Source organism: Odontesthes bonariensis, chromosome 15 (assembly GCF_027942865.1).
Source record: "Odontesthes bonariensis isolate fOdoBon6 chromosome 15, fOdoBon6.hap1, whole genome shotgun sequence".
Classification (NCBI taxonomy): domain Eukaryota; kingdom Metazoa; phylum Chordata; class Actinopteri; order Atheriniformes; family Atherinopsidae; genus Odontesthes; species Odontesthes bonariensis.
In genome coordinates, this window is record NC_134520.1 from 16820207 (window position 1) to 16845562 (window position 25356).

General features: G+C 41.1%; 2 protein-coding genes and 1 long non-coding RNA gene across 3 annotated transcripts; 1 reads left to right on the plus strand and 2 right to left on the minus strand.

The window, feature by feature from the left end:
* Positions 1-41: 41 nt before the first annotated feature.
* Positions 42-11750, plus strand: lmx1a (LIM homeobox transcription factor 1, alpha). Its single transcript, XM_075484538.1, has 8 exons — positions 42-66; positions 396-576; positions 6257-6477; positions 8111-8292; positions 8777-8854; positions 9413-9494; positions 10299-10487; positions 11224-11750. Exons 1-8 carry the CDS (start codon positions 42-44, stop codon positions 11364-11366), a joined length of 1101 nt encoding a protein of 366 aa, XP_075340653.1. The 3' UTR covers positions 11367-11750.
* A 1672-nt stretch (positions 11751-13422) lies between these two features.
* On the minus strand, positions 13423-21088 carry selp (selectin P). The gene is made up of 17 exons (XM_075485245.1): positions 21015-21088; positions 20857-20926; positions 19905-20291; positions 19707-19814; positions 19168-19353; positions 18883-19074; positions 18265-18450; positions 17958-18143; positions 17589-17774; positions 17282-17467; positions 16962-17147; positions 16638-16823; positions 16360-16545; positions 15985-16173; positions 15695-15883; positions 13778-13894; positions 13423-13687 (listed from the first exon to the last, which is right to left on the minus strand). The coding sequence occupies exons 2-17, from the start codon at positions 20924-20926 to the stop codon at positions 13623-13625; spliced, it is 2805 nt and encodes a 934-aa protein (XP_075341360.1). The 5' UTR covers positions 21015-21088; the 3' UTR covers positions 13423-13622.
* A 491-nt stretch (positions 21089-21579) lies between these two features.
* LOC142400894 (uncharacterized) lies at positions 21580-21927 on the minus strand. Its single transcript, XR_012772993.1, has 3 exons — positions 21864-21927; positions 21748-21769; positions 21580-21628 (listed from the first exon to the last, which is right to left on the minus strand). It is a non-coding gene; the product is annotated as an uncharacterized LOC142400894 (long non-coding RNA).
* Between the last annotated feature and the right edge of the window lie 3429 nt (positions 21928-25356).

Consider the following 25356-nt stretch of genomic DNA (forward strand, 5'->3'; position numbering starts at 1 on the left):
CAAACAATATTTTGCTGTGTGTTTTTTTTCAGACGGTTGCAATGAATATTCCGGCTATATCTTTAGGTGAGTGAAAATGTGCGCTGATATCACTTTTGTAACATTTGGAAACAATGTTTATTTTTCTAAAAACTTAATTCTAATTGCAGAAGCTGATTTGTAGCATTGCCTCTCGCTCAGCTGTCATCAAAGTGTTATTGTCAGGGTAAATGTGAAATAAAATGCAGTAGTATGTGGTAATCCCTTTAAAGTATGACAAACTGTGCAAGCAAATATTTGTGAATATTATAAAGAGATCAAGTTTGATATTAAAGACTTAAGTTAAGCCCAACTCAGCTCCACTCACAGCCAAATTAGCCATTTTTTACTAATTTCATTATTTGTCCACAATGCAGATGTGGATCGGAGAGCAGTGTGCGTCGGGTGCCACCGGCCGATCAGAGACAGATTCCTGCTCAGAGTCAATGACGGCCTCTGGCATGAGGAGTGTGTGCGGTGCGCGGCGTGCGGGGACTCGCTCAGCAACTCCTGCTTTCTGCGGGACCGCAAACTTTACTGCAAGCGGGACTATGCTGAGTGAGTGCACATGTCTAACTCATGGCTGTATCACTGTTTAGAAATAATGCAATTTAAGTCATATTAAGTCATACCCATATTTAGGTAGATATTTCTTCAACTTATTCTTTGTCAAAAAAAAAAAAGAAAAATCTTTTTAGTTGGCCAAGTTAAACGTTGTAGTGCAATGCCTAGTTTCTTATAGAGCGAGTGGCATCTAAGTCCAGGTTGCCGAAAACATCTTGTGGCACCATGACGCACTTTCAGTTATACACGACTTAACATTCGCCCGTTTTTTTTTCTTTGACTCATTTCATTGTAGGCTACGTTTTGGCTCTGTGATGAAAAATATTTGTGTATTATTAATCCAGTTTTTACAACAGAGGCCTTGTCCACATTTGACCTTGACTAAGAATGTGTGTGTTTGTGTGTGTGTGACAGACAGAGAGAGAGAGAGAGAGAGAGAGAGAGAGTCAAAGACACACAGATATATTTTTATAAATGGCAATGCACAGTAAATGTATCGCTAAGGCTGTACACACAGGTGCATTTCAGGCAACTCTTGTGTACAAACTTTATGCGCCTATATGGTGCACACCATATAGGAAGTTATCCAGGAAATTTGGCACAGTGCACTAAAGGAGCAAGGTGACTGTAGGAGGAAGGGGTGGCGAGGGAGCTGGAATGTCAGAAAACTATTGTATGATGTTCATCCACAAACACACGCGCACACACGCACAATAACACGGTCCCACCTTCATGCACAACCAGGGGTAGAGCTCAACTGACACATTGTCAAAATGTGTTAAAATGCTGAGGCCCATTGGCGTGGCAACTGCAAGCTGGGCACAACATATGGTACCCCCCCCCCCCCCCCCCCCCCTCCTTAAAAAAAAAACAACAAACAACCAAAAAAATAATCACTGACACCCCCCCATTTACCCACCTTCTCATCCTCGCATTCTTTCTCCAAAAAAACGCTCTCACCTCAACAAGAGCCAAGATTAGACCCACACACCCTAAAAGGAAACAGCTCACATTATTTCTGAACAATTTAGTGATGGTTAATCTGCCAAGCAGGCAAGGAAGCAAGATTTGTTACATCATGTACCTTGTCAAATTTATTACTCTGGAGCCCCATGCATGTTGGAATTTGACACTCCAATTTGAAAGATTTTAAACAGATTTAGCTCTCGTATCGCTTTCTTTTCCAAACTGACATTTCAAACGATAAACAGATATCCCAGTTCATTCTTGTAAATACAAAAATTCCATCGTGCTCATGTGATCAGCAGAGATAACAACACCATCAGGCCAAAGCGCAGAATAAAGAGCAGGACTGAGAAGTAATTAGGAGAGTAGAGCCATATGTCAGAAGGTCTGGTGCATCCCTACCAGGGAGATGGTGAGGATGGTGTGAACTTATTTTGTGGGACACTGCGCTCCATGAGCCCTGGCGTTATGTGCAGTGGCATCTGGAAAGCTCTTCTCACAGCAGCACAGGGGCTGCGATGGGACAACGCCCAGCCAACCGTGAGATATCTGACTTGACCAATTAGCAGGAGGCCTGCTGCCAAGGCTCCGCCTCTGAGCCTCACCGCCTTCCCCTCTTTCCCCCCACTGTCTTGTCTGGGTGGGTTCTGACACACCAATCACACGCAGGCTTCACTTTTGTTTTAAAACTGTGCCAGAATATTTTTTCTCACCAACCAAATTACGTTCCGCTCCCCCCTTTCTTTTGAAGCAGAACTGGTGTGATTATTCCATACTGCGACAACATTTGTCTCTTACCACACGCTGTATCGTCTGTCTGGATTTCGCCTTGTTTTTATGTTTGCTTGTGTGGTCGACTGCCAGCCAGACCACCGGGTTTGGCCTCCTCGTGGAGTTACAAAACAACAATGCCAGCAGTTTCTGAAGTCAGTGTTTTTCAGTGCTGATGTCTCATCTGAGAAGCTCCAGCACCAAATGCTGCAACACAAGAAGCAAAAGCCTTCATTTTCTTATTGTTCACTCATCATATCAAAATGTTTGATAAATAATGTATAGTTTGATGCCAGAATACGCGGGCATGGTTCGTGAGGAAAAGACAAAAGAAAGACTAACATATAAATATGGGTTCAATGAGTAAAAAAAATAAAAACTTGAAATAAACTTGAGACCACAAACTTCGTTTAAAAAACTTCAGGTGCATTATACAAAAAAAGAAAGAAGAAAAAAGTTTTGAACAGCATCCATTATGGGGCCTTGACATACCTTATGAAGTAGTTGTCACTGTTAATCATTACAGGTGAAATGTTTTCTAAAAGTATTTACAATTTTAGAAACACTTCACAAATCTCTGAATTTTTTAAGTGTAATTTAAGAAATTATACCTTCATACGGCACAGTGTCAGACTGAAAACTTTAGAGAAAAGGGCAAATAAGTGAGTTAAGACATACTTTGATATGCCGTTCTTTTTAATGTCACAATCTTTTGTCACTTCTTTTTGAAGCACGATTGAATTTTAATCTTAATGAGTTAAATTTGAACTCACTCAGAAGTATAGGTGATTATTGAAGTAATTATCACTATCCATATAATTAGTGTATATACAGTATATATATACTTACATCTCAAAGATAGTCTTTGAGTTTTAACTCTTTGTATATTTAGTGGTGTGGTAGTCAATATTACTGTTGGTTTTAATTGGCCTCTATGGGACATTCTCAGTAAATCATGGATTTTTCTTTGAATGTTTCCCATCCAAATCTGTATTTTGAAAAATAATCCTTTTTCAATCTTCAACCAAAGATTCTGTGGTTGTCACAAACTAAACTTTGAGAGTAAAGGTTGTTTCCTCTATCATTTTAGATGCCTACGAGTATGTGTGGCATAATTGGATTATTTTAGTGTCTCGGTTATTATTTTGCACATTTAAATATATTCTACATCCTTGATTAGGTCAGTTTTAAGAAAACCTGGATCTGCTGCCTGAAATATGCAGATAGAAACTGATATACTGTGGTTGTAACCACCTTACACTTTTTGAACATTTTCTGCTCCTAAGGATAACGGAGATAAAGATAACTTTGACATCACTATGCAGACATTAGTAGAATGTTTTAATGAGGATGCATACAGACACACAAACAACCAGTTCCAAGCAAACACCAAATCCAGACTTTAATCAAAACTGGGAAACTAACTTGATTAATGTTAATGATTGATAAATATTTTGGGATGTGGTATATGTGAACTTTTTTGGCCTCTGAAGCCAGAAAATGTTTGAGAAACCTCAGTAACTGTCAAGAAAATAAATATTTTTGTACCTGCCTCAGTCACTAAATAGGCCACATTCAGCTGGCTGTTGTGTCACATTATAAAGCAGTGTGCAGATTCCTGTTAGACCATGTGATATGTTGGGCTGGTCGGACTGTCAGTAGATTTAGATTGGCAAAACGGTTCAGTTGGCAGGTGGACCGGACAGCAGATTGGACGTCAGATCAGCACGGTGACTAGTGGGGCACTTGACCCGAAGATGTGTATCCGATATGCAGCCTCCGCTGGTTTGTGTGTGTTCAGCAAAAGGATCCACGTTAACCTGATCCAGAAACAGGATCTGTCTCTCTGCTTGTCCACCAGACCAGCAGTCTGTTTGTCTTCACTGCCATAGGTCAACTCTGAAGTCAGAGCAAGAACAATGAGGATGGGGGGCTGTGAGGAAAAGTCTGTGCTCGTGTGTGTACGTTTCTGCACTCTGCACAACACTCATCTTATTATACAGTGCATCCACTTCAAGAGTGCTCCATCTGCACCACGTCAGTGTAGAATAGTGCAATATTTTGCTGACTTATTTCTCCATAAGGATCCTGTCGCTAATTGCCGTGTCTAAATCCAGCGTGACGGAGTGTTCCCGCTCTTCGAGGCTAAGACTCTTGGCCAATCGTGTAAGCGGAAACTCTGAAATATTAAACACCTTAAGCTGCTCCATAAGTATTGGAGGTACTCTTACCTTTGCATTAACGACTCTTAAGAGACTCTTCGCTAATAAGGCGAAAAGGACAAGGCGTGTAATGGAATAGGGATTCTCGAAACATGAATGATCTCAAACCGTTAATGGCCATAGTTCGTCCTCCACTGACATGTGGCATTAGCATCATATGGAGACATCAAATAAAGTACTTTGCTGTATGACAGAGACCCGCAAACATTCCGGGCATTTCTTCGACCACACTTCCTTTGAAATATTTGGTAGATGCATCTTGTGTTGCCATGGCAATGCGCATACCACTGACGGTATGCATGCCATATTAAAGCACATACCAATGAGGCCGTGGGGTAGATGACTGTGATGGGTCAAGTGGTCCGACCGACCCTCATGAGATTCTGGGAATGGGCTTTGCCGTTTCCATAGTGACCACAGAGTGCCAGTAAGAGGTCTCAGCAATGTTTGGCTTTAGGATGTTGCACCTCCGGACCTCTTAACAGGAATATCTCCACAGGGGTGTTTGTTTTATGTTTCATTTGAGTATTGTTGGTTCGTAAAAACTGTGCTAAAAATTCAAATGTGAAATTATTCAAAAAGGAGTCAAACAGAATTCATTGGTTTATTTGAAGGAATGTACATTTGCCTAAATCATTATCAAATATGACTTTCTATTATTTTTTTGCTTTTCGTGGGATTTTTATTTTTTTAGTCTGGACGATACCTTTTACTGTTAACAAATAGAGGTCACTAAAACGATAAGGAGAAAATATGTGTTAATGAACAGTTAAAAGTGACAATATGGATTTTGTGTGGGATTTTTCGGATGAAACTCAATCACTGTGGTTCAGAATATCTGTAGTTGATCACATAGATGGCCAATTATTATAAATTTCTGTAATTGTCTCTGCATTGTTGCATTCTTACAGAAAATTTCACATCACTGACATTGTTTACTATAGCCTCTCATACCTCTATTTTATTTTTAAAGATTAGAGAAAAAACATCAAGAAAATACTTAAATTAGTGATGAACATGGGCTCTATGCGGTATTTTTAAGGTAAAGACGAAAAAGCTGTCACTTTCTCATGGTTCTGTGTTGACTGCTCTGGTGACCCAGTCAGATCTGGAGACAAACAGCAGCTCCAGAATGATGACGCATCATCCTGCATGACAGACCCAAAATGTGGTGGTGCCAGCCAGAGGACAATGGTCCTGCTGCTTGGGGGGCGGCTCTATCTTTGTCCAACTCTGGTTAAGCAGACTTAAGGATAATTCCACGGATAATTCCTGGGACCAGTAGCTCAGTCTCTCCCACCAGGAGATCTGATTCCCCCCCTCCGCCTGGAGCCATGGCCTGCCGAGAACCTTTCTCCTGCGTCCCCAGGAGCACGGCCTCGGACACGGTAGTCGGAGCCACGGCAACAGTCTCTGGGACTAAGCCCACCAGTCCTGGTTGCCAGGCGCTAAGATACACACCAGACACGCTGAGGGTATGTGCCTGAGTGGTTGGGTCAGTCGGAGGAGGAGGAGGAAAGGGGAGAAGTCAGGCTGGCCCTGGTTTTGAGTGACAGCTCGAGTCAGCAACGTTACCCAAATCTACCAAGCGTTTTTTTCTCTCTCATGAAGCCCCATTTTACTGAGACGTGAGGGGTCCGCCAGAACCCAGACAAAACAAAAGCTTTTTTCTATGAATTCTCACATTATCTCTTTGTGCCTACCGTCCTCTCCAGTCTGTTTGCAGTGCGTTGTGGAGGCTGTGCAGAGGCCGTCTCTCCTGCAGAGCTGGTGATGCGTGCAGGGGCCGCTGTGTTCCACCTGCGCTGCTTCACCTGCAGCGTTTGTTCCTGCCGCCTGCAGACTGGAGACCGCTGCGTCCTCAGGGAGGGACAGCTACTATGTGCTAGAGAGGCCTACCACCAGTGTCTGGCTAGTCCTACGTCTTCTGACACAGGTACACACTGATTGTTGTTGATTTATGTGTGCTTTGAAGTTTTTAAATGCTTTGTTCAGTATTGTCGTATGAGGTCCCAAATTTTAGTACTATATATTACCATGAGTATAACCTTGATGGAGGCTGGCAAGGCCTCAGCTCGGAGAAGTAGACAGCCTGGGGACTCTTAATAATGAGGAAAAAAAACATATACTTAAAGCTCAGAAATTATTCATGGTGATTGAATAGATGAATTAACGCAGGATTCTTTATAGACTCTTGTTGCTCACCATTAACAAATGATTAAGTCATTATGTCTTACCACGTTTAATTCATTCTTGATAGGTGATTTCACCAACATTAATTCATACATACATCATTAATGAATCAATGTGAAATCAAGTTGGCAGCATTTCGGTAATATTAAAGTTTTTTTTATTTTTCCTAACATATATATCTACTGTATTATGTAATATTGCATCTGATCCATCTGATTGGATTGGATTTTGATTCATGAAGATAAATGTTGTATAGTATTCTTTAGCTGATTATCTATTTGTGTCTTGATTGTTTGCTAAAAGTGAGTGACAGACATTCATGATACATGCTGTATGAATTCACGTATAAATTCATCATGAGTCATGCATTGCTTAAGCATAAAGTATTTTACTGACACCCATATCACAGACCAAAATTTCACCCAATTTAATGTGAGTCATTTTGGCAAATTAGCTTTGGAATGGACAAAATCATATGATGATTATGGCGAAAAGGACAACTTGCTTTTTCCAGAAACTCAAAATAAAGTGCAAGTGGATAGACTGGCATTCTGTCACGTTAGGCTGCTAAAAGGATTCTGGGAAATAGTAGAGTTAAACACAAACTGATGCCAAAATCAGTTTTTGGCATCAGCTGAAGGAAAGAGGTGAGATCTTTAAAAACCCTTAAAAAATTACTTTCATAAAGGACCACATGAATTCAACATCTCAGATTAAAGGTAGGGTAGGAGATCCTGGATTTTGAGTCCAGCGAAGCTGCATTTTGAAAATACACAGGTAAAAAGTCCCAACCCTTTTCTTCACTTTCCCACCGAAGGCACGCCTCTAGAGTACATGAACGCGCACGAGCACGAAGGTGCACGAGCGCTGTTCTGACAGCAAGCATCGATCGTTGCCGTATTTAGTATTTAGTATTTAGTTTATGCTAACTATACGTTTAATAATGCTAGGTGCTAGCCAAGCTGGCTCTAGTTTAGCTTCCTGCCAAGCTTCGTTCACGGAGCAGGGTACGCGCACGGCGCACAGGGGGAAGGAGGGGGAAGGAGGGGGAGGGGGAGGGAGGAGCAGATTGCAGTTTGATAGACGGCATCAGAATCCAATCATTGTGAACGGTCCGTTCACAATGATTGGATACTGTTTTTCCTAGATTGTACGTTCTAGAGGCCACTAAAACTTTTCATATTTGTGTCAAAACTTTTAATTAATTGGTTGCAATGGGGGTGTGAAGAGTATTTAAAGCAATATGTAAAAAAATGTTCCAGAAAAAGATCCCCTACCCTGCCTTTAATGCCAGGAATATTTTGCTTTGGTGGAAGTTTCTGACCCCCCCCCCCCATTTTTACATCAATGTTTCTCTAATCATGTGTACCCACCAGGTAAAAGTGATGATGATGATGCTGAAGAGGAAGATGACGAGTCTGTAAGGGCCACAGGCAGGCGAGGTAGAGCAGATGATCGAGAGAGCAAACGTCCCAAAAGACCTCGCACTATTCTGACCACTCAGCAAAGACGCACCTTTAAAGCATCCTTTGAGGTCTCATCCAAACCTTGCCGAAAGGTACGGAGAGACATGCCTTGGAAATTGTCACACAACACCCTGAAAAACTTCCTTTTTTTATTTTGAAAAGATAATAGCTTAATTCATATTTTTTTTCCCTTTAATGACTATGGCAAACATTTAACTAGCAATTACAACAGGAAACAAACAGAAGACCATTGTTCATGTCACTATAACAGGATCCATGATGAAAGAATTCCTCGACGCAAAAAAATTAATTTAAAGTCACCAGAAGTGTGATAGAATTTCACATCTATGCCATATATTCTAGTAATTTCTAAATTCCTCACAAAACCAACCCGACTTTAAGAATCCAAAAGTGCTGCCACAGTAATCTGTTCTCACGATATTTTCCTTTTTTTTGTGGGAGATTGATCATAAGGAATGGGTTTCGTAACCTTCAAATGACTTCTCCTACTCTCAGTTTTCCTTGTTTAACCCTCCCTTTCTGTCTTTCTCCTGCCCTCCTGAATCTTAATCCAAGGTGAGAGAGACCTTGGCAGCAGAGACCGGTCTGAGTGTCCGGGTTGTGCAGGTCTGGTTCCAGAACCAAAGAGCCAAAGTAATGTTCATTACATACACACATACACACACACACACACACACACGCACACACACACACACACACACACACACACACACACACACACACACACACATGCACACACACACACACACACGCACACACACACACACACACACACACAAGCACACACACCCACACACACACACACACACACACACACACACACACACACACACGCACATATACACAAAGTCACATGTGCAGCTAATAAAAGCACTCTTTCTGCACTGTTTGTAAGCCAGAGTGAAAATCAGCCTGGTTATCTCTTCATACAGGAAGCTGATGACATCCCACTGAGAGATCACTGTAGATTAAACCCAATATTTCCTCACAAAGTGGGCTCATGTGTGGTTTCCCTCCTACACTGACAGATGCCCTTTACTCCACTGTTAATACTTTGCAATCGAGTGAACACACTCGCATGCCTGGGTGGCAGACAGACTGAGAAGAAAGAACAAATATTTTTTAACATTTTTTACACTAAACCGATATGTACACATAGCCTTGAACCGCATATCAATGTGTGCTGTTTAGATGAAGAAACTGGCCAGGAGACAGCAGCAGCAGGAGCAGCAGCAGACTCAGGAGCAGTGTGAACACTCAGCTCATCACACAGGTAGAGTCATGTTTGGGGACCCGAAGATCACGGGCATCCAATGAAAATGATCTGTCGTGTCCCTTAAACACCAATCTGTCTCTAGATTCTCTGAATCTTTTGATGATATTATGTACTGTGAATGATGGAATTTTCACAATTTTACACTGAGAAACATTGATACTGTGTTTTGCAGATTACTTAAACTTTACTTTTAAGAGATTCTGCCTCTCAGGTGCCCATTTTTTTACCCAAACTTGTCACTGACTTGTTGCCAATTAAGCTAATTAGTTTCACCAGCTGTTTCTTTTTAGTACTACTTAGATTTCCAGCCTTTTGTTGTCCCTGCCTTTTTGAGATGAGCTGCTGCCATCAAATTCAGGATGAGCTCATCAGGAAGTTCTAAAATGTCTCTCTTACTTTCTTTTACTGTAGTGGTTTATAAAAGTTATGCAAATGATTGCATAATCTTTTTATTTGCATTATTCCCAGTATCCCATTTTTATTTTTGGAACTGGGTGTGTACAAATCATGCTTTCAAAGAGATCAACGTTGTCTCAAAATTCAAAATTTAGAGGTGCAAAAATGTGCTTCAAATACTTCTATGTTTTAGCAAAATGGCAACAAAGTCAAACGACTAGAAAGGCAGGAGATTCTGATGTAAATCGATGGAATCATTTTTGACACAAAGTGTGACTTTGTGGAGTCAATTAATAGAGCTCCTAAAGGGCTGAATGGATAAGATGACACTATTAGAACAAAGCTCACCGAGGTACATTATCAGACCGCTTCAAGTGTGATCTCCTGGTATCCTGTGTTCCACAGCGCCCTCCCATGGTAGTTTGACTTCTGAGATAAAGCACCTCGGGCACCCTTATGCCCATATTGAGCCGCCGCCGCAGCAGCAGCAGCAGATGGGACTCACCACACTAGAGCAGCAAGACTGGGACACAGACCCCTTCAGACAGGGCCTGACCCCGCCTCAGATGCCAGGCGATCACATGCACCCTTACGGTAAAAGACTTCAGGGCGGTCGAGCCATGATGGGCAATTCCCTCTTCAATTTATTGTAACCTTTTTGTGAAATGTAAAATAAGGACAAAATAAGTAATGACCACCGATTAACATGCACTCTTACTGCTTTGAAAGGTTAACCCGATTATTTTAAAGTGGCAAAAGTAGATTGGTGATGTCATTCCAATTTAGTTTCTACACTGTATCTCCTTTAGTGTGCAGCTGTTTGATGCTTCACAACAAAACAACCAAACATAATATATTTTCTTAAATATATTATGATAATGCAAATTATGATGACTACCACAATCAGAATCTTTCTACTTCAGTTTTTTTTTTAAATTATTACCATCATCGTTATCATTATTTTTGTTATTGTTGGCCACTTTAAATAGCCTTTATTTTACCTATGAGTTATTTTACTAAGGCAGGTACACAGGATTTATAAAGGGAAATTGGCAATGCAGACCCTAAGATATTCTGACTTTCACTCCTCAGTGTGGAATGAACTCAGAAACGTAATATCCTCCATTCCCCGTGCTAAAAACTGTCATCCTCTGATAACATTGGCAGGATTTTAGAATTTTAAACTTTGAAAAGCACAGACTTACTCCATAAACCACACCTGTACTCCAAATGTTGAATAAATAAAACTTTCTGTGTGAAATGTGTGAAGTGATTCCACTGATGATCATTGATGATTTTTCCTGATTTTGTTAAAAAAATGTTTTCCCAGATTTTAAAGGCTTGTATGGGAACATGGAGAGGGATGCTCTGTATCATGTGGCTGACAGCGACTGCCTCTCTCTGGGTGACTCCTCTCCACTGACTCCTATTGACCGCCTCTACTCCATGCAGGACTCATACTTCACCTCCTGAAGGTAGAGATCGGACTCGGTGAGAAGCTGTGCACCTCCCTCACTCTGCAATGCACTCTGGAAACCTCTTTTATCTCCAAAGTGCTTTGGTAGTTAATAAATTGGATGGTAAACTATGGTTAAGGGACGTGGGTACACTGTGATGCCATGCAATATACCATATTCACCTCTTAAAAAAACTATATTACACTACTGCCTCTGTTGCTTTACAGTTCCTCTGTACAGCACGAGCTATTACAAGTGTGTAAAATGTGCATGCATGATTCTGCCGGACCTCTCCAGATGATGAGAGTATTACTGCATCTGTTCATGTAAGTAGCTGTTTGGGTGTGTATTTATATTTATTCCAACAATGTGTGTATGCTGTTAATTTTGAATGACTCAAGAGTGATGAAAATAAAAAAAATGAACCTGTGAATTGAGTTCATAGCACAGACTGGTTTGTCAGTAAGACCCTGTGTTATTCCTGCTTTGGGTTAGAAGCAGGTCAAGTCCATCCTCAGTTCATATCGGTCCCATCTAGGTGACAGGTCAGTGTGACATCTTCCCCTGGTCGTTGGGTGGATCATAAGATTGTATAATGCCGGGCTATGACAGCCGTATGGGTCAGCTGCAGATAAGCATCACATCCACACCGCCTTCATCAACGCTCACATTGTGCCTCCTGCATTTTTCTGTCTTTTCCTTCCTCCACTCAAAGAAGACTGGGGGGAGAGAGGCGACCACCCAGGCACTGTGCCCGGCTGGAATGCACCAGTCCTGGGATGGGAGGGCGAGAAAACCCAGGGAGGGGGCCTCCACACAACGGAGGGGCTGAAAGCTGTGTCAGGGAAGAATGCCCAGGGTGACACCGAGATATGAAGCCCCACTGTACGGAGTGCCTCCTTGCCCCAGCCATGAACCCTCCCCAAGACCCATCTCCTATTTCCCACTATGAAATCAAACCTTGCAGAGCAGAGAGCGCAAGTCAATGGTCAGGAACAATCTAACTGTCTGTCACCGTAGTGCGCTACAGCCAACCAGAGCTTAGATGTGTGTAGCAGAGAATACCTGTGTGTGTGTTTCTGTGAGTCCCTTTGTGTCTGTATCTGCTGGCACGCGCATGTATGTATGCTCATGTGATGGGAGGAACAACATCCTCTGCTGTATCAAAATGCATTTCCTTGTATCTTTAGATACTGTAGTTGAAGGGATGAAAAAGCAGACTTAAATTTTAGGAAATCAAGCCACGGTAGTCACCTGGGGGGCTTTTTCCCCTCATATGTGTGTGCGCTCTTGGCACACACACATATGAGTGGGATGAGACAAATAATCAAACTGTGATCATACGGTCACAGCAGGCAGCAATAACCTCATTATTATTCCGATGGTAGCCAAACGGTTTCCTGTCAACAGTCGGTTATTTATTGCACCCCTCATGCCAAGCACAGGCCACAAACCCTCTGTCTTTTAACTGCTTTAATTGGCTTCATGCTGTTGCAGCACCAAGACAGATGCACATGCGTTGCTGAAGATATTCCAAAGGGCCTTTTGCAACACATAAAGAAGGTGTAGTGGTATGCTATAAGTGCAGATAGACAAGAAAGATTACATACAGAAAATACAGCTATTAAATGTTAATTCATTTAAGAGTATGGATTTAAACCTCTTTAATGGCAAGAAATTCACAATATGAAACCAAGTTAATATGTAACATGTGGTAGTAAATCAGAAATCAGAGCCCAGTGTGACACATTGAGTTGAGACTGATAATAGTTTATATAATATTTAACCAATATTTGACAAGAGCTGCCTGATCACTAAATATGTGAAACTGACACTTTGTGGCAATTTAGCAAATGAGAGATTATCTGCCTCATCTCCATCTGACCGCACACTGTTTGCATGTCAAATTTGACTTAATAGAGCTGCTGTTGAGGGGAGTCACCTGCAAGAAAGGGTCACCCTGTGTTGTTCTGTATGTCACAGGACAATGTTGAAAGAATGCTGAATAAATGCTTGATTTTTTACTTTGATCGAGTCAGCCATGAATGAAACAAAAAAGATGACAAAGAAAATCAATGGATTATTCACATTTATGCACAATAGACACTAATACAAGCTAAAGCTACACACAAACTTCAAGTATCATGCATGAATGGTTTTTACATACGATAACAATTGGGTGGAAACTGAAAAGCACCATGTTTAACTACCGAGCTTCTTGTTAAGATTAGAACAGCAAACGTGAACCAAAGTTCCAGAAAAGAGAAAAATCTCAAAATTCAAATGCAGGATTCTTCCTGTCTTCCCATAATAGATCATCAGACATGATCATTTCTCCTGCAAAAATCAAAATTTTGGATTAGAAGTGCACTCAACTATGTTGTCGTATGTATATGTGTAGATCAGCATCATCAGAGTTGTTCTCACCTCTTTTCCTAAACGATTTCATTAACAAAAAAGCCAGTCCAATTAAGCCAAGTATTGCAACAGCAGATGCTGCCCCGGAACCAGCGTACAGCAGCCACATCGTCCCCATTGACATACCTTCCACACAAACAATCATATGCAGGTCCCTGTCAACTCAAGTATTTTCTGTGTTGTTTTCAATATTGCTGCAGATGTAATTTTTTCCCCTCATTAGGTAGAACATATAGTAGAGAAAGACAGTAAAAATGTTTCCATTTGTTTCTGTATGTTTTTATAGCCCAGTTTCTGTAGTATAGTATAATAATGTTTCTGTAGCCTAGGTGGGAAAACACAACATTAGATTATATTAGAGACCAATAAAAGAAGAGGGATGGTATTTATTTTATTTTTACATCGGTAAAGTTTAAAATTCCTGTTGCATTTGAATGCACCGCACAGTTCGTATGACCCCACGTGGGAAGTGCCTCAACAGCCAATCAGGGGCTACGCAGGTCACGTTCAGCCTCTCAGCTCGGAGGCGCTATTTTTGCATCCCTTTATATCAATGCGTTCAGCCACCTAGCGATAGCCGCACCTGTTACGGTGTTTACTGCTCGGAAGCAGGGGATTGCTCGGTCTGCTCTTCGGTCTGCACAGTTTACACAGCACGCAGTGATACGAAGGGAGAGAGAAATAGCGCCAAGCGATTGTGAGGTCTGACTTTTTCTGGAGGGACGATTTTGTGATGCAAATGTATTACTCTTTTGAACGCATATTGTTTTGAGAAGCAAGACACTTTATTTTCGGGACCCTAGCAAACTAGCCGGACTACCTTTGTCAACGCCAAAACGAGGCTGGAACTCGGCTCACAGGACGCAGGGGGGTAAGTCAATGTTCATAAATGATATTGCTAATATGGGATGTCATACAGCTTCATGTCAAAATAGGCAAACTATCCCTTTAAAGCAGCTCAGAGGGTAATTTTTGGTTCAATTTCTCTCCATTAGTAGGCCGCTATTGCAGGAGTAATTAAGCACACTTCTTTGACACCTCTGGACAAACTCAATGTGTACTGTTATTGTATTTGCACATGGTTTTGATATGTTTATGATTTATATTTTGAATGATAATGGTTACCTACCATAAGTGTTATTGAAACACTGTTCACATGAACAGTTAAACATGTGAGTTCTTGAATGTTTAGTCCTCATATTTGATATACTTGAACATTGAATGTTGTACAACTAAAACTAAAGATTTGATAAGATTTAAGTGAGGTTTGATGCAATATTCTGCATTTTAGACATTTAAACCTTAAACGATGCATCAGAGAGTAGAGTGTAATAAATATGACCTTGTTTATAGGCCAGGTTTTTGAGAGGACGGTGAAAATCCGGATCAGGACGAGATTCCAGTTGAGACTGGTGGCGAGCCAAGACTTGCGACGGAGATACACATTTACACACTCACACACACATACATTCCCATGAACCTTTTAAAGAAACAGGTGCACCTGCAACGATTTCTTATTTTTTAAGGGCCCCAACGGACAATTTTATTTCATCTTAGTGTGCACACTATTTTATTTTGGTCATTCATATATGGTTTTTTTATAACTTGAACATTTTTCTTGATTCTCTGTGAAAAATACAAGAGTGGCTACTCAACGTTTATTCCTCTGCCTGATTCATTATTGTTGCTCAACACATTGGCTCCTAGCGAATTTGGTGTGTTCTGATTCTGGCCAGAGTCTTATTAATAGTCTAACTTGTTGTTATACTGTAATTCACTTCTAAATTGGTTACATTTCCATCTCAAAAACAAAATGAAAATGTACAATAATTTCATAATAATGATCTTCTGGTTAATGTTTAATATTTATAACTGGTTAGTATATGTTTTGTATATGGTAATGGTTAGTATACACAAATGATTTACCTATGCAGTCGGGCACACTGTCACTCCAATGCCCAGTGGGGGAGCAGAGCAGCAATGCAGAGCCATTCAGGGAAAATTCGTCTTCACAGGTGAAAAGACACTGAGATCCAAAGTTGAATTTCCCCAGTGGATGAGAGCAATTCATAGACAGTGGTAAGGACAAAACGTGCAAGTCCTCACACTGTACAGCTGAAAAGGACAGAAAATGTAACGATTTCTTAGGATCAGCTCTTCAATTACAGATATTGCGATGCAAATCTTGTGAACTAAAGGATATGCTGGGAACTCACGCTGGCATGTGGGCAGATCCTGACTCCAGTGGCCTGATTTGTTGCATGCCACTGCTGATGTTCCTTTAAGCCAGAAACCTTCAATGCATTCAAAGTCACAGTATGAGCCATAACTGAAAGGGGAGTTCAGATGGATACAGTTCATCTTTCCACGCTGTGGTGCTCTGTCCAGTAGGGGGCATGGACGTGCTGCAGATAACATCAAATCATCAGAGTTTAGTTCAGCTCCCCTTTCCATGAGAGTGAAGGACATTTCTTGCAAAACTTGCCCATTGATTAAAAAATGAATGACTGACACGCTTTGATTATTATACGTATTGACACATAGAAGAATGGTATGAATAAAATGAGCTCTCTCATGTTTTGATTTATTACCCTGACATTGAGGCATTTCTCTGCTCCATGAGCCTGCAGAGGTGCACTCGGTTTCAGCCGCCCCAATCTGGAGAAAACCGTCCTCACAGGTTGAAGTGCAATAAGCACCATAACTAAATTCTCCATGAGGACCCGAGCAGACTAAGAACCCATGAGATGGAGAGCTAAGAGTGGGACATCTCTTAGCTGGAAGAAAGAGGGAGAGAAAAAGCCATTCAGAAACCCAAATTGGTAAAAAAGTACAGATCACTGGAAAACAATGGCAAAATTGTTTTTACCCAGGCAGTTTGGGACAGCTTTGCTCCAAGTTCCCAGAGAGGTGCAGTCTGTGTTCGCTGTCCCGTTCAGGACAAAACCATCCTCACAGGTTGATCGGCACCGAGAGCCAAAACTGAACTCTTTGTAGGGATCAGAGCAGACTAAAGAACCATGAGAGGGCGAGGTGAGACGGGGACATTTTTTAGCTGGAAAAGCAAAGAGAAAAGCAGAAGTTTCATTCTGTCAAAATTCAAGTATTGAACAATATATGAACATTGAAATGACAAACTCTGTGTTGCTCCAGACAACTAGATTTGGATGAAGATACTGAGGCGTTTCTCTACCCAGGCATTGCGGGATGTTGGGGCTCCATGTGCTCCCAGCAGTGCACTCAATGTCAGTTGTCCCATTCAGGACAAAACCCTCCTTACAGGTTGTTGTGCAGCGAGAACCAAAACTGAACTCTCCGTGTGGACCAGAACAAAATGAAGAACCATCAGGGGGGGATTTGAGAGTGGGGCACCTCTTTGCTGCAATGGAAATAGAAAAAGAAGAATTTCTTGGTAAAGATTTAAAGTTAAGTCATATAAACTATCAAAGTAAGAGCTTATGTTCTGATTTCTGATCAGTAACCTAAAATACAGGGATTTATACTGTCATTTACCCAAGCAAACTGGAATGTCGATATTCCATGTGCCTGCAGAGGTGCACTCTGTGTCAGCTGTCCCATTCAGGAAAAAGCCGTCCTCACAGTCTGCCGTACAACGAGAACCAAAACTGAACGCTCCATGAGGATCAGAGCAGAATATGGAGCCGTGATGGGGAGAATTCAGAGTAGCGCATCTCTGAGCTGGAGAGGAAAAAAAGAGATGAATAGACAAACAAAATGAGTGGGATAAGGATGAAATCATAAGCTCTTTTGCCAATTTTAATTTACAAATAAGGATGCAGAAATTTAGCATTTTCCTTACCCAGGCAGTGAGGAATGTCTGTGCTCCACACACCCAGAGAGGTGCAGTCAATTCGTGCTGTCCCATTCAATAAAAACCCCTCATCACAGGTTACTGAGCACCTCGAACCAAAACTTAAGGGACCATTTGGGTCAGAACAGGACAGGGAGCCATGAAGCGGAGAAATGATTGAAGTACACCGCTTAGCTTGACGAAAGACAGATGAGGAGAGGACAATTACACTCACATTACTTAGGAAAAAATGATAAATCAATCAATCAATACATAAATAAATAAACAGAAAGAAATTCAGCTAAATGGTCAATCAGAGCAGGCGATGCTGCATTTATTCTGATTTATATTTTAGTACTTAGTCCTGTGGGCTCATACCCTTGCAAACAGGAAGTGCATGACTCCAGTTGCCCTGTGAGGAACATGTTGTCACATTTGTTCCAATCTGGTCAAATCCTTCCTCACATTGCACAGTGCATGTTGAGCCATAGCTATGCTGCCTTACTGGGTCCTGGCATTGAATAAAGGCATGAAGTGGAGCCTGTAGACCAGTACACTGTACCACTAAAAATGAGCAGACATCATTGTTCAGCATGATACTGTGTTCACTCAGAAAGTGTATGTTGCAGTAACTCATCCAAAAGAACCAAAGGAAAACTTCTAATAAGATTAACTTGTGACCCACCTGCGCATGTAGGTGTAGGTTTGCTCCATTGTTCTGAGGCCAAACACGTGAGTGTGTTGTCTCCACTGCGGTAGTAGCCCTCCTGGCAGGTAAAGTCACACTCTGAGCCAAAGGAGGAAGGCTCCACCGTGTCCACACATGTCATGCTTCCCGCAACGGGAGAGACAATGGTGGGGCACTTTTTCACTGTGATGGGACACAGATATCTATCACACAAAGGTCCCACGATGCAGATCAATGCTCTTATGAAACACGTCACCTTTGACTCGTGAGGTCTGAACACGAGGTGGGGGTATGAATAATTATGATGACATCATTTATGTTCAAGGAAAACACCACCGCCCACCCTTGTTAAATCATAATGTTGTTTGTCCAATGCAGACATAAATGCGTGTGAGGTGAAGGAATGACGGTTGTAAGCCGAAACTGATATGCTGAATGGTCCAGACAGGATGTGACTGCATACTCAGTGCTATGGCAGTCAATCTATTATCAAGGTTCAAGTTACAAAAAAATAAAGTCCCGTGAAAAGTTCCACTAGCCTGCACAGAATGCCACAGATGAAGTTTAAAAACACATTTGGTCAAACATATTTTACTGCCACGGCAGTCACTTCACCTGTACATATTGGCACACTTGCTGTCCACTGGCCGGAGTGGTCGCACTGTATCTGGCCCTGTCCAATGAGCTTATAGCCCTCATTACACCTGAACTCGCAGGTGGAGTTGTAGCTGTGTGTGGAGATGGGGTGGCTGCAGTTCATGCTACCCCTGCTGAAGTCTGTGTGGTTCAGAGCTGGACACTGTTCAACTGTAAGAGACAATGATAAATATATTTCTTTGGAACTTTTACATCTGAAATTAAATATTGTTTTCATATGTTTATCATCTTGTTGCCATATACCATGACACAGAGGAACAGGGTGATTCCAATCTCCACTGGCTTGGCATTGGAGGTTGGGTGTGCCTATCAATCGAAAGCCAAGTTCACACTTAAAATGGCAGGAAGAGTTGAAACGACTGGACCCATAGGGATGGATACAGAGGTGAGAACCTTGTTCGGGATTTTGCAATGGTTTGCATGGGATCGCTGTAGCAAAAGCAAATGAAACAAGAAACCATTTCACAAAATATTGGAAGTGTGACAAAATTAGAAGTTGAAAATGAGAATATGTTCTCTGGGAATTGATCAGGGTAAGTGGGCACAAGTAACAGAAAAAAATGATGTATTAACTCACGGTACACAAAGAGAGAAACTCCCGATAGAATGATGAGCAACTTTGTGTCTGACTATGTAGACATTGCATGCTGCTCATCTACAGATTCACACTTCACAACTCGTATATTATCAGTCTTCGTCCTGGTTTGTTTCCTCATTGATTCCACAGCAACTACTCACATTTTCACTCTTCATTGCTAAGTCCTACAGACAATATTGCTCACCTTCTGCACAGCGAGGACCGATGAAACCGGGATAGCACTTGCAGGTGTGACTCCCCACAGTTTCCACACAGTCTGCATGAGCACTGCAAGAGTCTTTTGTGCAAGACGCTGCAGATAAACAGAGTGAGTTCTTACATGCTGTGATGGATTTAAAGAGTCAGATGACTCCATCAAAAAAAAAAAGTAAAGTCTTTTTACCAGTGTAGCAGAGGGCTCCCTTCTGCTTTTGACACTTTTCATTATTCCACTTGGCAGTGTCTCTCTCCCTCTTGATGTAAATCTCTACACAGTCCTGGTCTACTGAGTCATCTGGTTCTCCTGATGCCCAGTTTTGAGCCTCTGTAGGAATATTCTTATTGGTTCTCACCCAGGTCCACTCTCCAGCCACTTTGTGAACACCTATCCAGTAATATTTTGGGTTGCGTGGCAGCAGGTTGTTGAGAAATTCTGCCTCCTCCTGGCTCTGGATGGCCACCATGTCGGTGAAGTGCTTCTGGCACCACTGCCGGGCCTCGTGCCATTGCTGGTTTGGACCTCTGCTGTAGTTGTACATCCATGCCTGTGCTCCACCAATGCTGCTTAGGTCTAAGATTTGACATATATTAATAATAATAACAATCATATTTATGATTGTTATTCTTCTTTCTATTATTATTACTAATATCAGTATCATTATTGTTGTTGTTATTTGCATTGGTCTTCATTAGCTTTTCCTTGATTTAAAGGTCCTTTATATTACCTCTGAGTTATGCTTTACTGAAGCAGGTACTACAGATGGATTTATAAAGGGAAACTGGCAAAGCAAGAGCTACGATATTCTGACCCTGACTCCTCACTGGGAGCCAAAGACCTTTAAAACATCACAATCCCCATTTCCCACACTAAGAACTGTCATCATCTCATAAAATCGGCAGTATTTTAGAATCCCAAACTTTGCAAAACACAGACTTAGTCCATAAAACAAAGCTGTACTCGGAATGTTGAACAAACAAAACTTGTGCGTGTGAAATCTGTGAAGTGCAGTTATAATGATCATTGATGTTTTTCCTGATTTATGAACAACGAATAACTGATGAGTGATAATTCCCTAATTATTATTGTTATCATTCTTATCATAACACAAAGGTTGAGTTGGATGGTGCACACTTACTTCTGGCAAACAGAATCAGTGCTGCTGTCAGCACCCAGTGATGCAGAGAGTTTCTTATGCCAACCGACATCTGAAATTTTAGAAATGTCACTCAGAGAGTGAGGTGCACATATTTTTTGAATGAGCAACCCCTTTCGCCGATAAATCACAGGTCTTACCGTTTCTTCTGTCTTCAGTAGCTCGTTTTCATCTTTGTGTTTTCTCAACAGCAAAATGGAATCATCTGCACCTCGGGGAGTGAGTCAATAACCAGTTTTGTAATATTACTTCTTCCATTGCTTCCTGTGAGGAAGGGTGGGACTTAACCAATCAAATACTATTTGAACACGCGCACAGACACGCTCACAATAACTTGGAACTTATTTCAATTTAATCACATTTATTTAGAAATAAAATCTACACTGATGAAACTCCAGTGCTTAAGTTTACATGCACTTTTTCATGACAAAATATTACATACATTTTTGAATTTCCCCCACTGGGGGATGAATAAAGTATTTTTCTAGTCTAGTCTATTCTATTCTATTCTATACACAAACATAATTTCCATCTATGACCTAATGTAGCCTTTATCATACAGCATACTTGATAAAGCTAAATAAAATATATTTAGTCAAATGGCAGATAGGGTTATTTTTTACTTATCAAACAGTGTACGAAATATGTGCATACAATTAGGATTCTTATAGATATTATGATAAGACATTTGTGAGGTCCTCTTGTCGCTCATCCGTTCACATCACTGGGTGGACTTGTTGCATCTTCTGGCTGCCTATGAATGACAAGCAATATCTTTCTTCTTTTTTTCTTAATTGTTTAAATTTGCAAGAAGCCTGACTGAGTATGGAAGGGTGGAGTTATTTTGCACAAATGTTGAATTTCATCACTGACCTTTCTTGGGTAATTTTCTTTCCTGAGTGAAAAGAATAGAACAACGGATCAAATATGTGGCAATGAGAACGCAAAGCATATTCGATTTCTGCAAAGCATGATTGAGAAACACCCACTTTTCCTGTGTTTTATACAGCAGAAACAGATGCAGAAGAAGGAAGATAAAGCTCCACACCCAGCTACAGCCAACAGAGCCTGTTTATAGCCTGAGAAAATGAAATGCAACAAACTTTATTCTGCAGTTACACAGACTTTAACAGGATGGATTGCTTCCTATGATAATAATAATTTAGAATATGTCATTAGCAGTAGAATCCATGCAGAGAGACAGCACATTACATGGCTGGCTGAAGTTTAAAGCAATGGTTATTCTAAACTCTGATTAAACTTTAACATCACACATCACATATTTACTTGCACAAACAGGTCTGGGGCCACTCCATTCCCCGGTAGCCCCGCAGGTCACCTCTGATGAACCAATAACAAGGAAACCATGGCATTTAAATTGACATGTTGTGTTGAATGTCCCACTTCCTTGTGAACAGATAAGGTATCCATCATCAGGCTGATACAGAGGAGGGCATTTCACAGCTGGGGCAAGAAGGTTAAACATAAATAAAGTTATGTAACATCTTACAATGTCCTTTTGTTGTAGAAAACAACTTAAAAGCATATGCAAGCTCATTCAGGTTTTTTTTTAAGTGATGCTCAGTCAGATCTCAGGAAATAAAGGAAACAGATGCAGGGTCTAATGTTCTGAAGAGGAGCAGCTTGATTTTGTGAACAATGTAGAGGATAGTGTGTGGTAAAAGATAGCAAATAGGCCAGACATATTTATTTGTAATGAGATCTACTACAGTTTGGCTTTTTTCCATCTTTCAACTTTAACAATTTAAATCTGACCGTGCTGAGCAATTTCCCCTACATATAATCCACTGTCTCACAAATCACTAAGGTAAATCTGTCCCTTGTGCTTTACACAGTTTACCATTGTGGTTCTGATTGTGATATTGTAAAGAGCTCTCTCCTCACGTGTTTGGCACCTGTCACCCTCAAATCCAGGCTCACAGAGGCAGGCTGTGCTGTTTATGGCCTCCTGGCATCTTCCCCTTTCACATGACGTCGCCTTGCATTGTGCTGGAAAGAAAAATCCTCTATCACTTTTGAAACTACAGCCCTTTTACTTGTTTTTCTTTGGACAAACAACCAGAGGACTAAGCAAAACAATTAGCTTCGCACACCTTCATAACAAACTGCGTATTTTTCATTGGAACATTTCTCATCATTCCACTGCCCCCGATTTGAGTTTGTGTTGACGTAGATCTCTACACAAAACTCTGTGCTGTGATTGTTGTTGGGCTCATTTGGGGCCCATGAACGATTACCGATCCATGTGCTGTTATTTCCAATCCATGTCCAAGGATCATTTGGGTGTTCTTTGGTGATTCCAATCCAGTAATATGGGGTGCCAGTTCTGTTTGGGAGCCAGGAGACCAGATAGTCATTTTCCCTCTGGTCTCGGATCACCACCATGTCCGTGAAATTTGTCTGGCACCACTCTCTGGCCTTTTTCCAGTTCAGCGTTTTCTGCGAGCGATGGTAAGTCCAGCCCATGGTAGTCTCAGCTACAGAGCAACCTAAAATGTTCAGGAGACAAAACTGCGATAATTCATACATACGCCGTGTCGGCTAATCATCAGCCAGCAATTGCAGATTTTGCCACTGTGTTAAAAGTAAGACCCACCAAGGATAATAATTACAGCCCACTTCATCTTCAGTGAGCAACTTGTTGCCTGTTTTAAGAAAAACTGTTGCAATAGTTAGTATGTAGGACTATCATCTAGCAAAAATGATAATATATAAGAAAATAATATATTTCTTACTTACCGACAATTCAGTTTCAAAATCTTTCCTTCTCTAAACGTGCCAAACATCAAACATTATACCACAGCAGTCTGAAATGAATGCATTTTAGTTTGGTGCAACAAGGGATCAGTGTGTTTTATAGTGTCTCTCCGGCAAGTTTGTCCAACACTATCATAGAATACTTGGATGTTTATGATGCAAACTGAATAGAGGTGATGAAAGATTTGCTGGGCGATTGTAGGACATGATTCACTGGTGTAAAACTTCAGGGAAATTCCAACCGTTTCTGGTAAAGGTGGATTCAGAGGTCCTGAATCTGCTTTATCAGATCTGCTACTGGCTGCAATGTAAGCCCCAAAGGCTTTACAGGAAGGCTTTGCTCTTTTTACAAAATTCTGGAACCTTCTTTCATCCAAACACTTTTGGTGATTGCAGCCTGAAAGGTTCAATTTCGTCTTCATTAGTTTGCAGATGAGTTCCATAATCCACCAGGATACTGTAGATGCTCGTTGGCAAACCTTTGTGAAGATTTTTATCTTATGGCTCTTTCATGAAGTTTACGTTTGTGAAGATGTGGCTGCACGGTAGAACAGTGCATCAGGGGTTTAATTTACCTCTTTAACAATGAGCAGTTCTGCCAGAAAATGTTCTTCAACTCAACCTACACTGTTTTTAGTAACTACCAGTTCTTGCCAATTACTGGGCTTCAGTTATTTCAGTTTTTAGAATGTTTAGCAGCTGCTTAGATGACACTTGATTTGTAAATGTTAGGACAATGTATGAGGAGTCAAGTCTTTAAAAAGACAAGTTATATAGAGACAAAGCTTGTGCTCTCTCCTTTAGTCTTACATAAGATCATTTTTCTGGTCCCATGAAAGAGCTGACAAAGAAGACACCAACTTCCTTTATAGAAATAGGGTTTACGACCTGTAGTAGAGATTATCACAGCAATACACTTCTTCATCCCTTGCATACTTCCCATTGTTCATGCGCTGTGCTCTGTTCTGACCTTTATAACTATTGGGTGAAAAAAGCAGGCAAGATGTATGGGCTATTTTAGAAAAAGGTTCCACTCTTTTTTGCAGTGTCAGGAAAAATGTCAGCTGAAAGTGTGGGAATATGGTCATCAAGTGTGGCTGAACCTTGTTGGTTGTACTTTTGGGGTTATTGTGGTGACACAACTGGCATACAGTCAAGATGCAGTGTTGTGAATGATAATTAAAAGCGCAGCTAGAAATTTGAATCTGTGGCATGCATAGATACAGACACGCGTGATGAGTCAAGGAGGTGTTTTGAGTAAAAGAATTATCTGTCTGTTAAAAGAATTGGAGATAAATCCTGTTGCCAAAATAATAATCATTATTCACAGTTCTTAGGTGACACAGTTATCCAACCACAAGGTTATGTAACATTTACAGTCGCATGAACAGTGCCACCTTTCCAGCACGTTTACAAAGCCATAAAACGATATGTTCGATATATAAAACTCCCACTGGGAGGAAATGCATGTGTGAAACAATCCTTTCACATGACAGTTCTGATATATCAGGTGAACCTACTTTATACAGTTGACAGTTGCGTTGCCCGCATTGCATGAATCTTGCTAAAATTAGCTCAGTCTTTTCAAATTAGTGCTGCATTTTGTCTCTAAAGTAGGCTGTCAGTGCTGTTTTTGTAGACCTGTGGAGGCTCCGATTTGTACGTGTTGATGTAAAAAGCAAAACATGGAACAAGGTGAGCTCG

Bases quoted from the DNA above. Each gene is read 5' to 3' on its own strand.
- lmx1a (XM_075484538.1), top strand. From the start codon at position 42: ATGAATATTCCGGCTATATCTTTAG. The intron at 8,293-8,776 runs GTACGGAGAGAC...TCTTAATCCAAG, and splicing joins CATCCAAACCTTGCCGAAAG to GTGAGAGAGACCTTGGCAGC. The intron at 10,488-11,223 runs GTAAAAGACTTC...ATGTTTTCCCAG, and splicing joins CGATCACATGCACCCTTACG to ATTTTAAAGGCTTGTATGGG.
- selp (XM_075485245.1), bottom strand. From the start codon at position 20,926: ATGTCGGTTGGCATAAGAAACTCTCTGCATCACTGGGTGCTGACAGCA. The intron at 20,292-20,856 runs GTAAGTGTGCAC...GTCAAATCTTAG, and splicing joins ACTGATTCTGTTTGCCAGAA to ACCTAAGCAGCATTGGTGGA. The intron at 16,824-16,961 runs GTAGAGAAACGC...TTGCTTTTCCAG, and splicing joins CAACATCCCGCAATGCCTGG to CTAAAAAATGTCCCCGTCTC.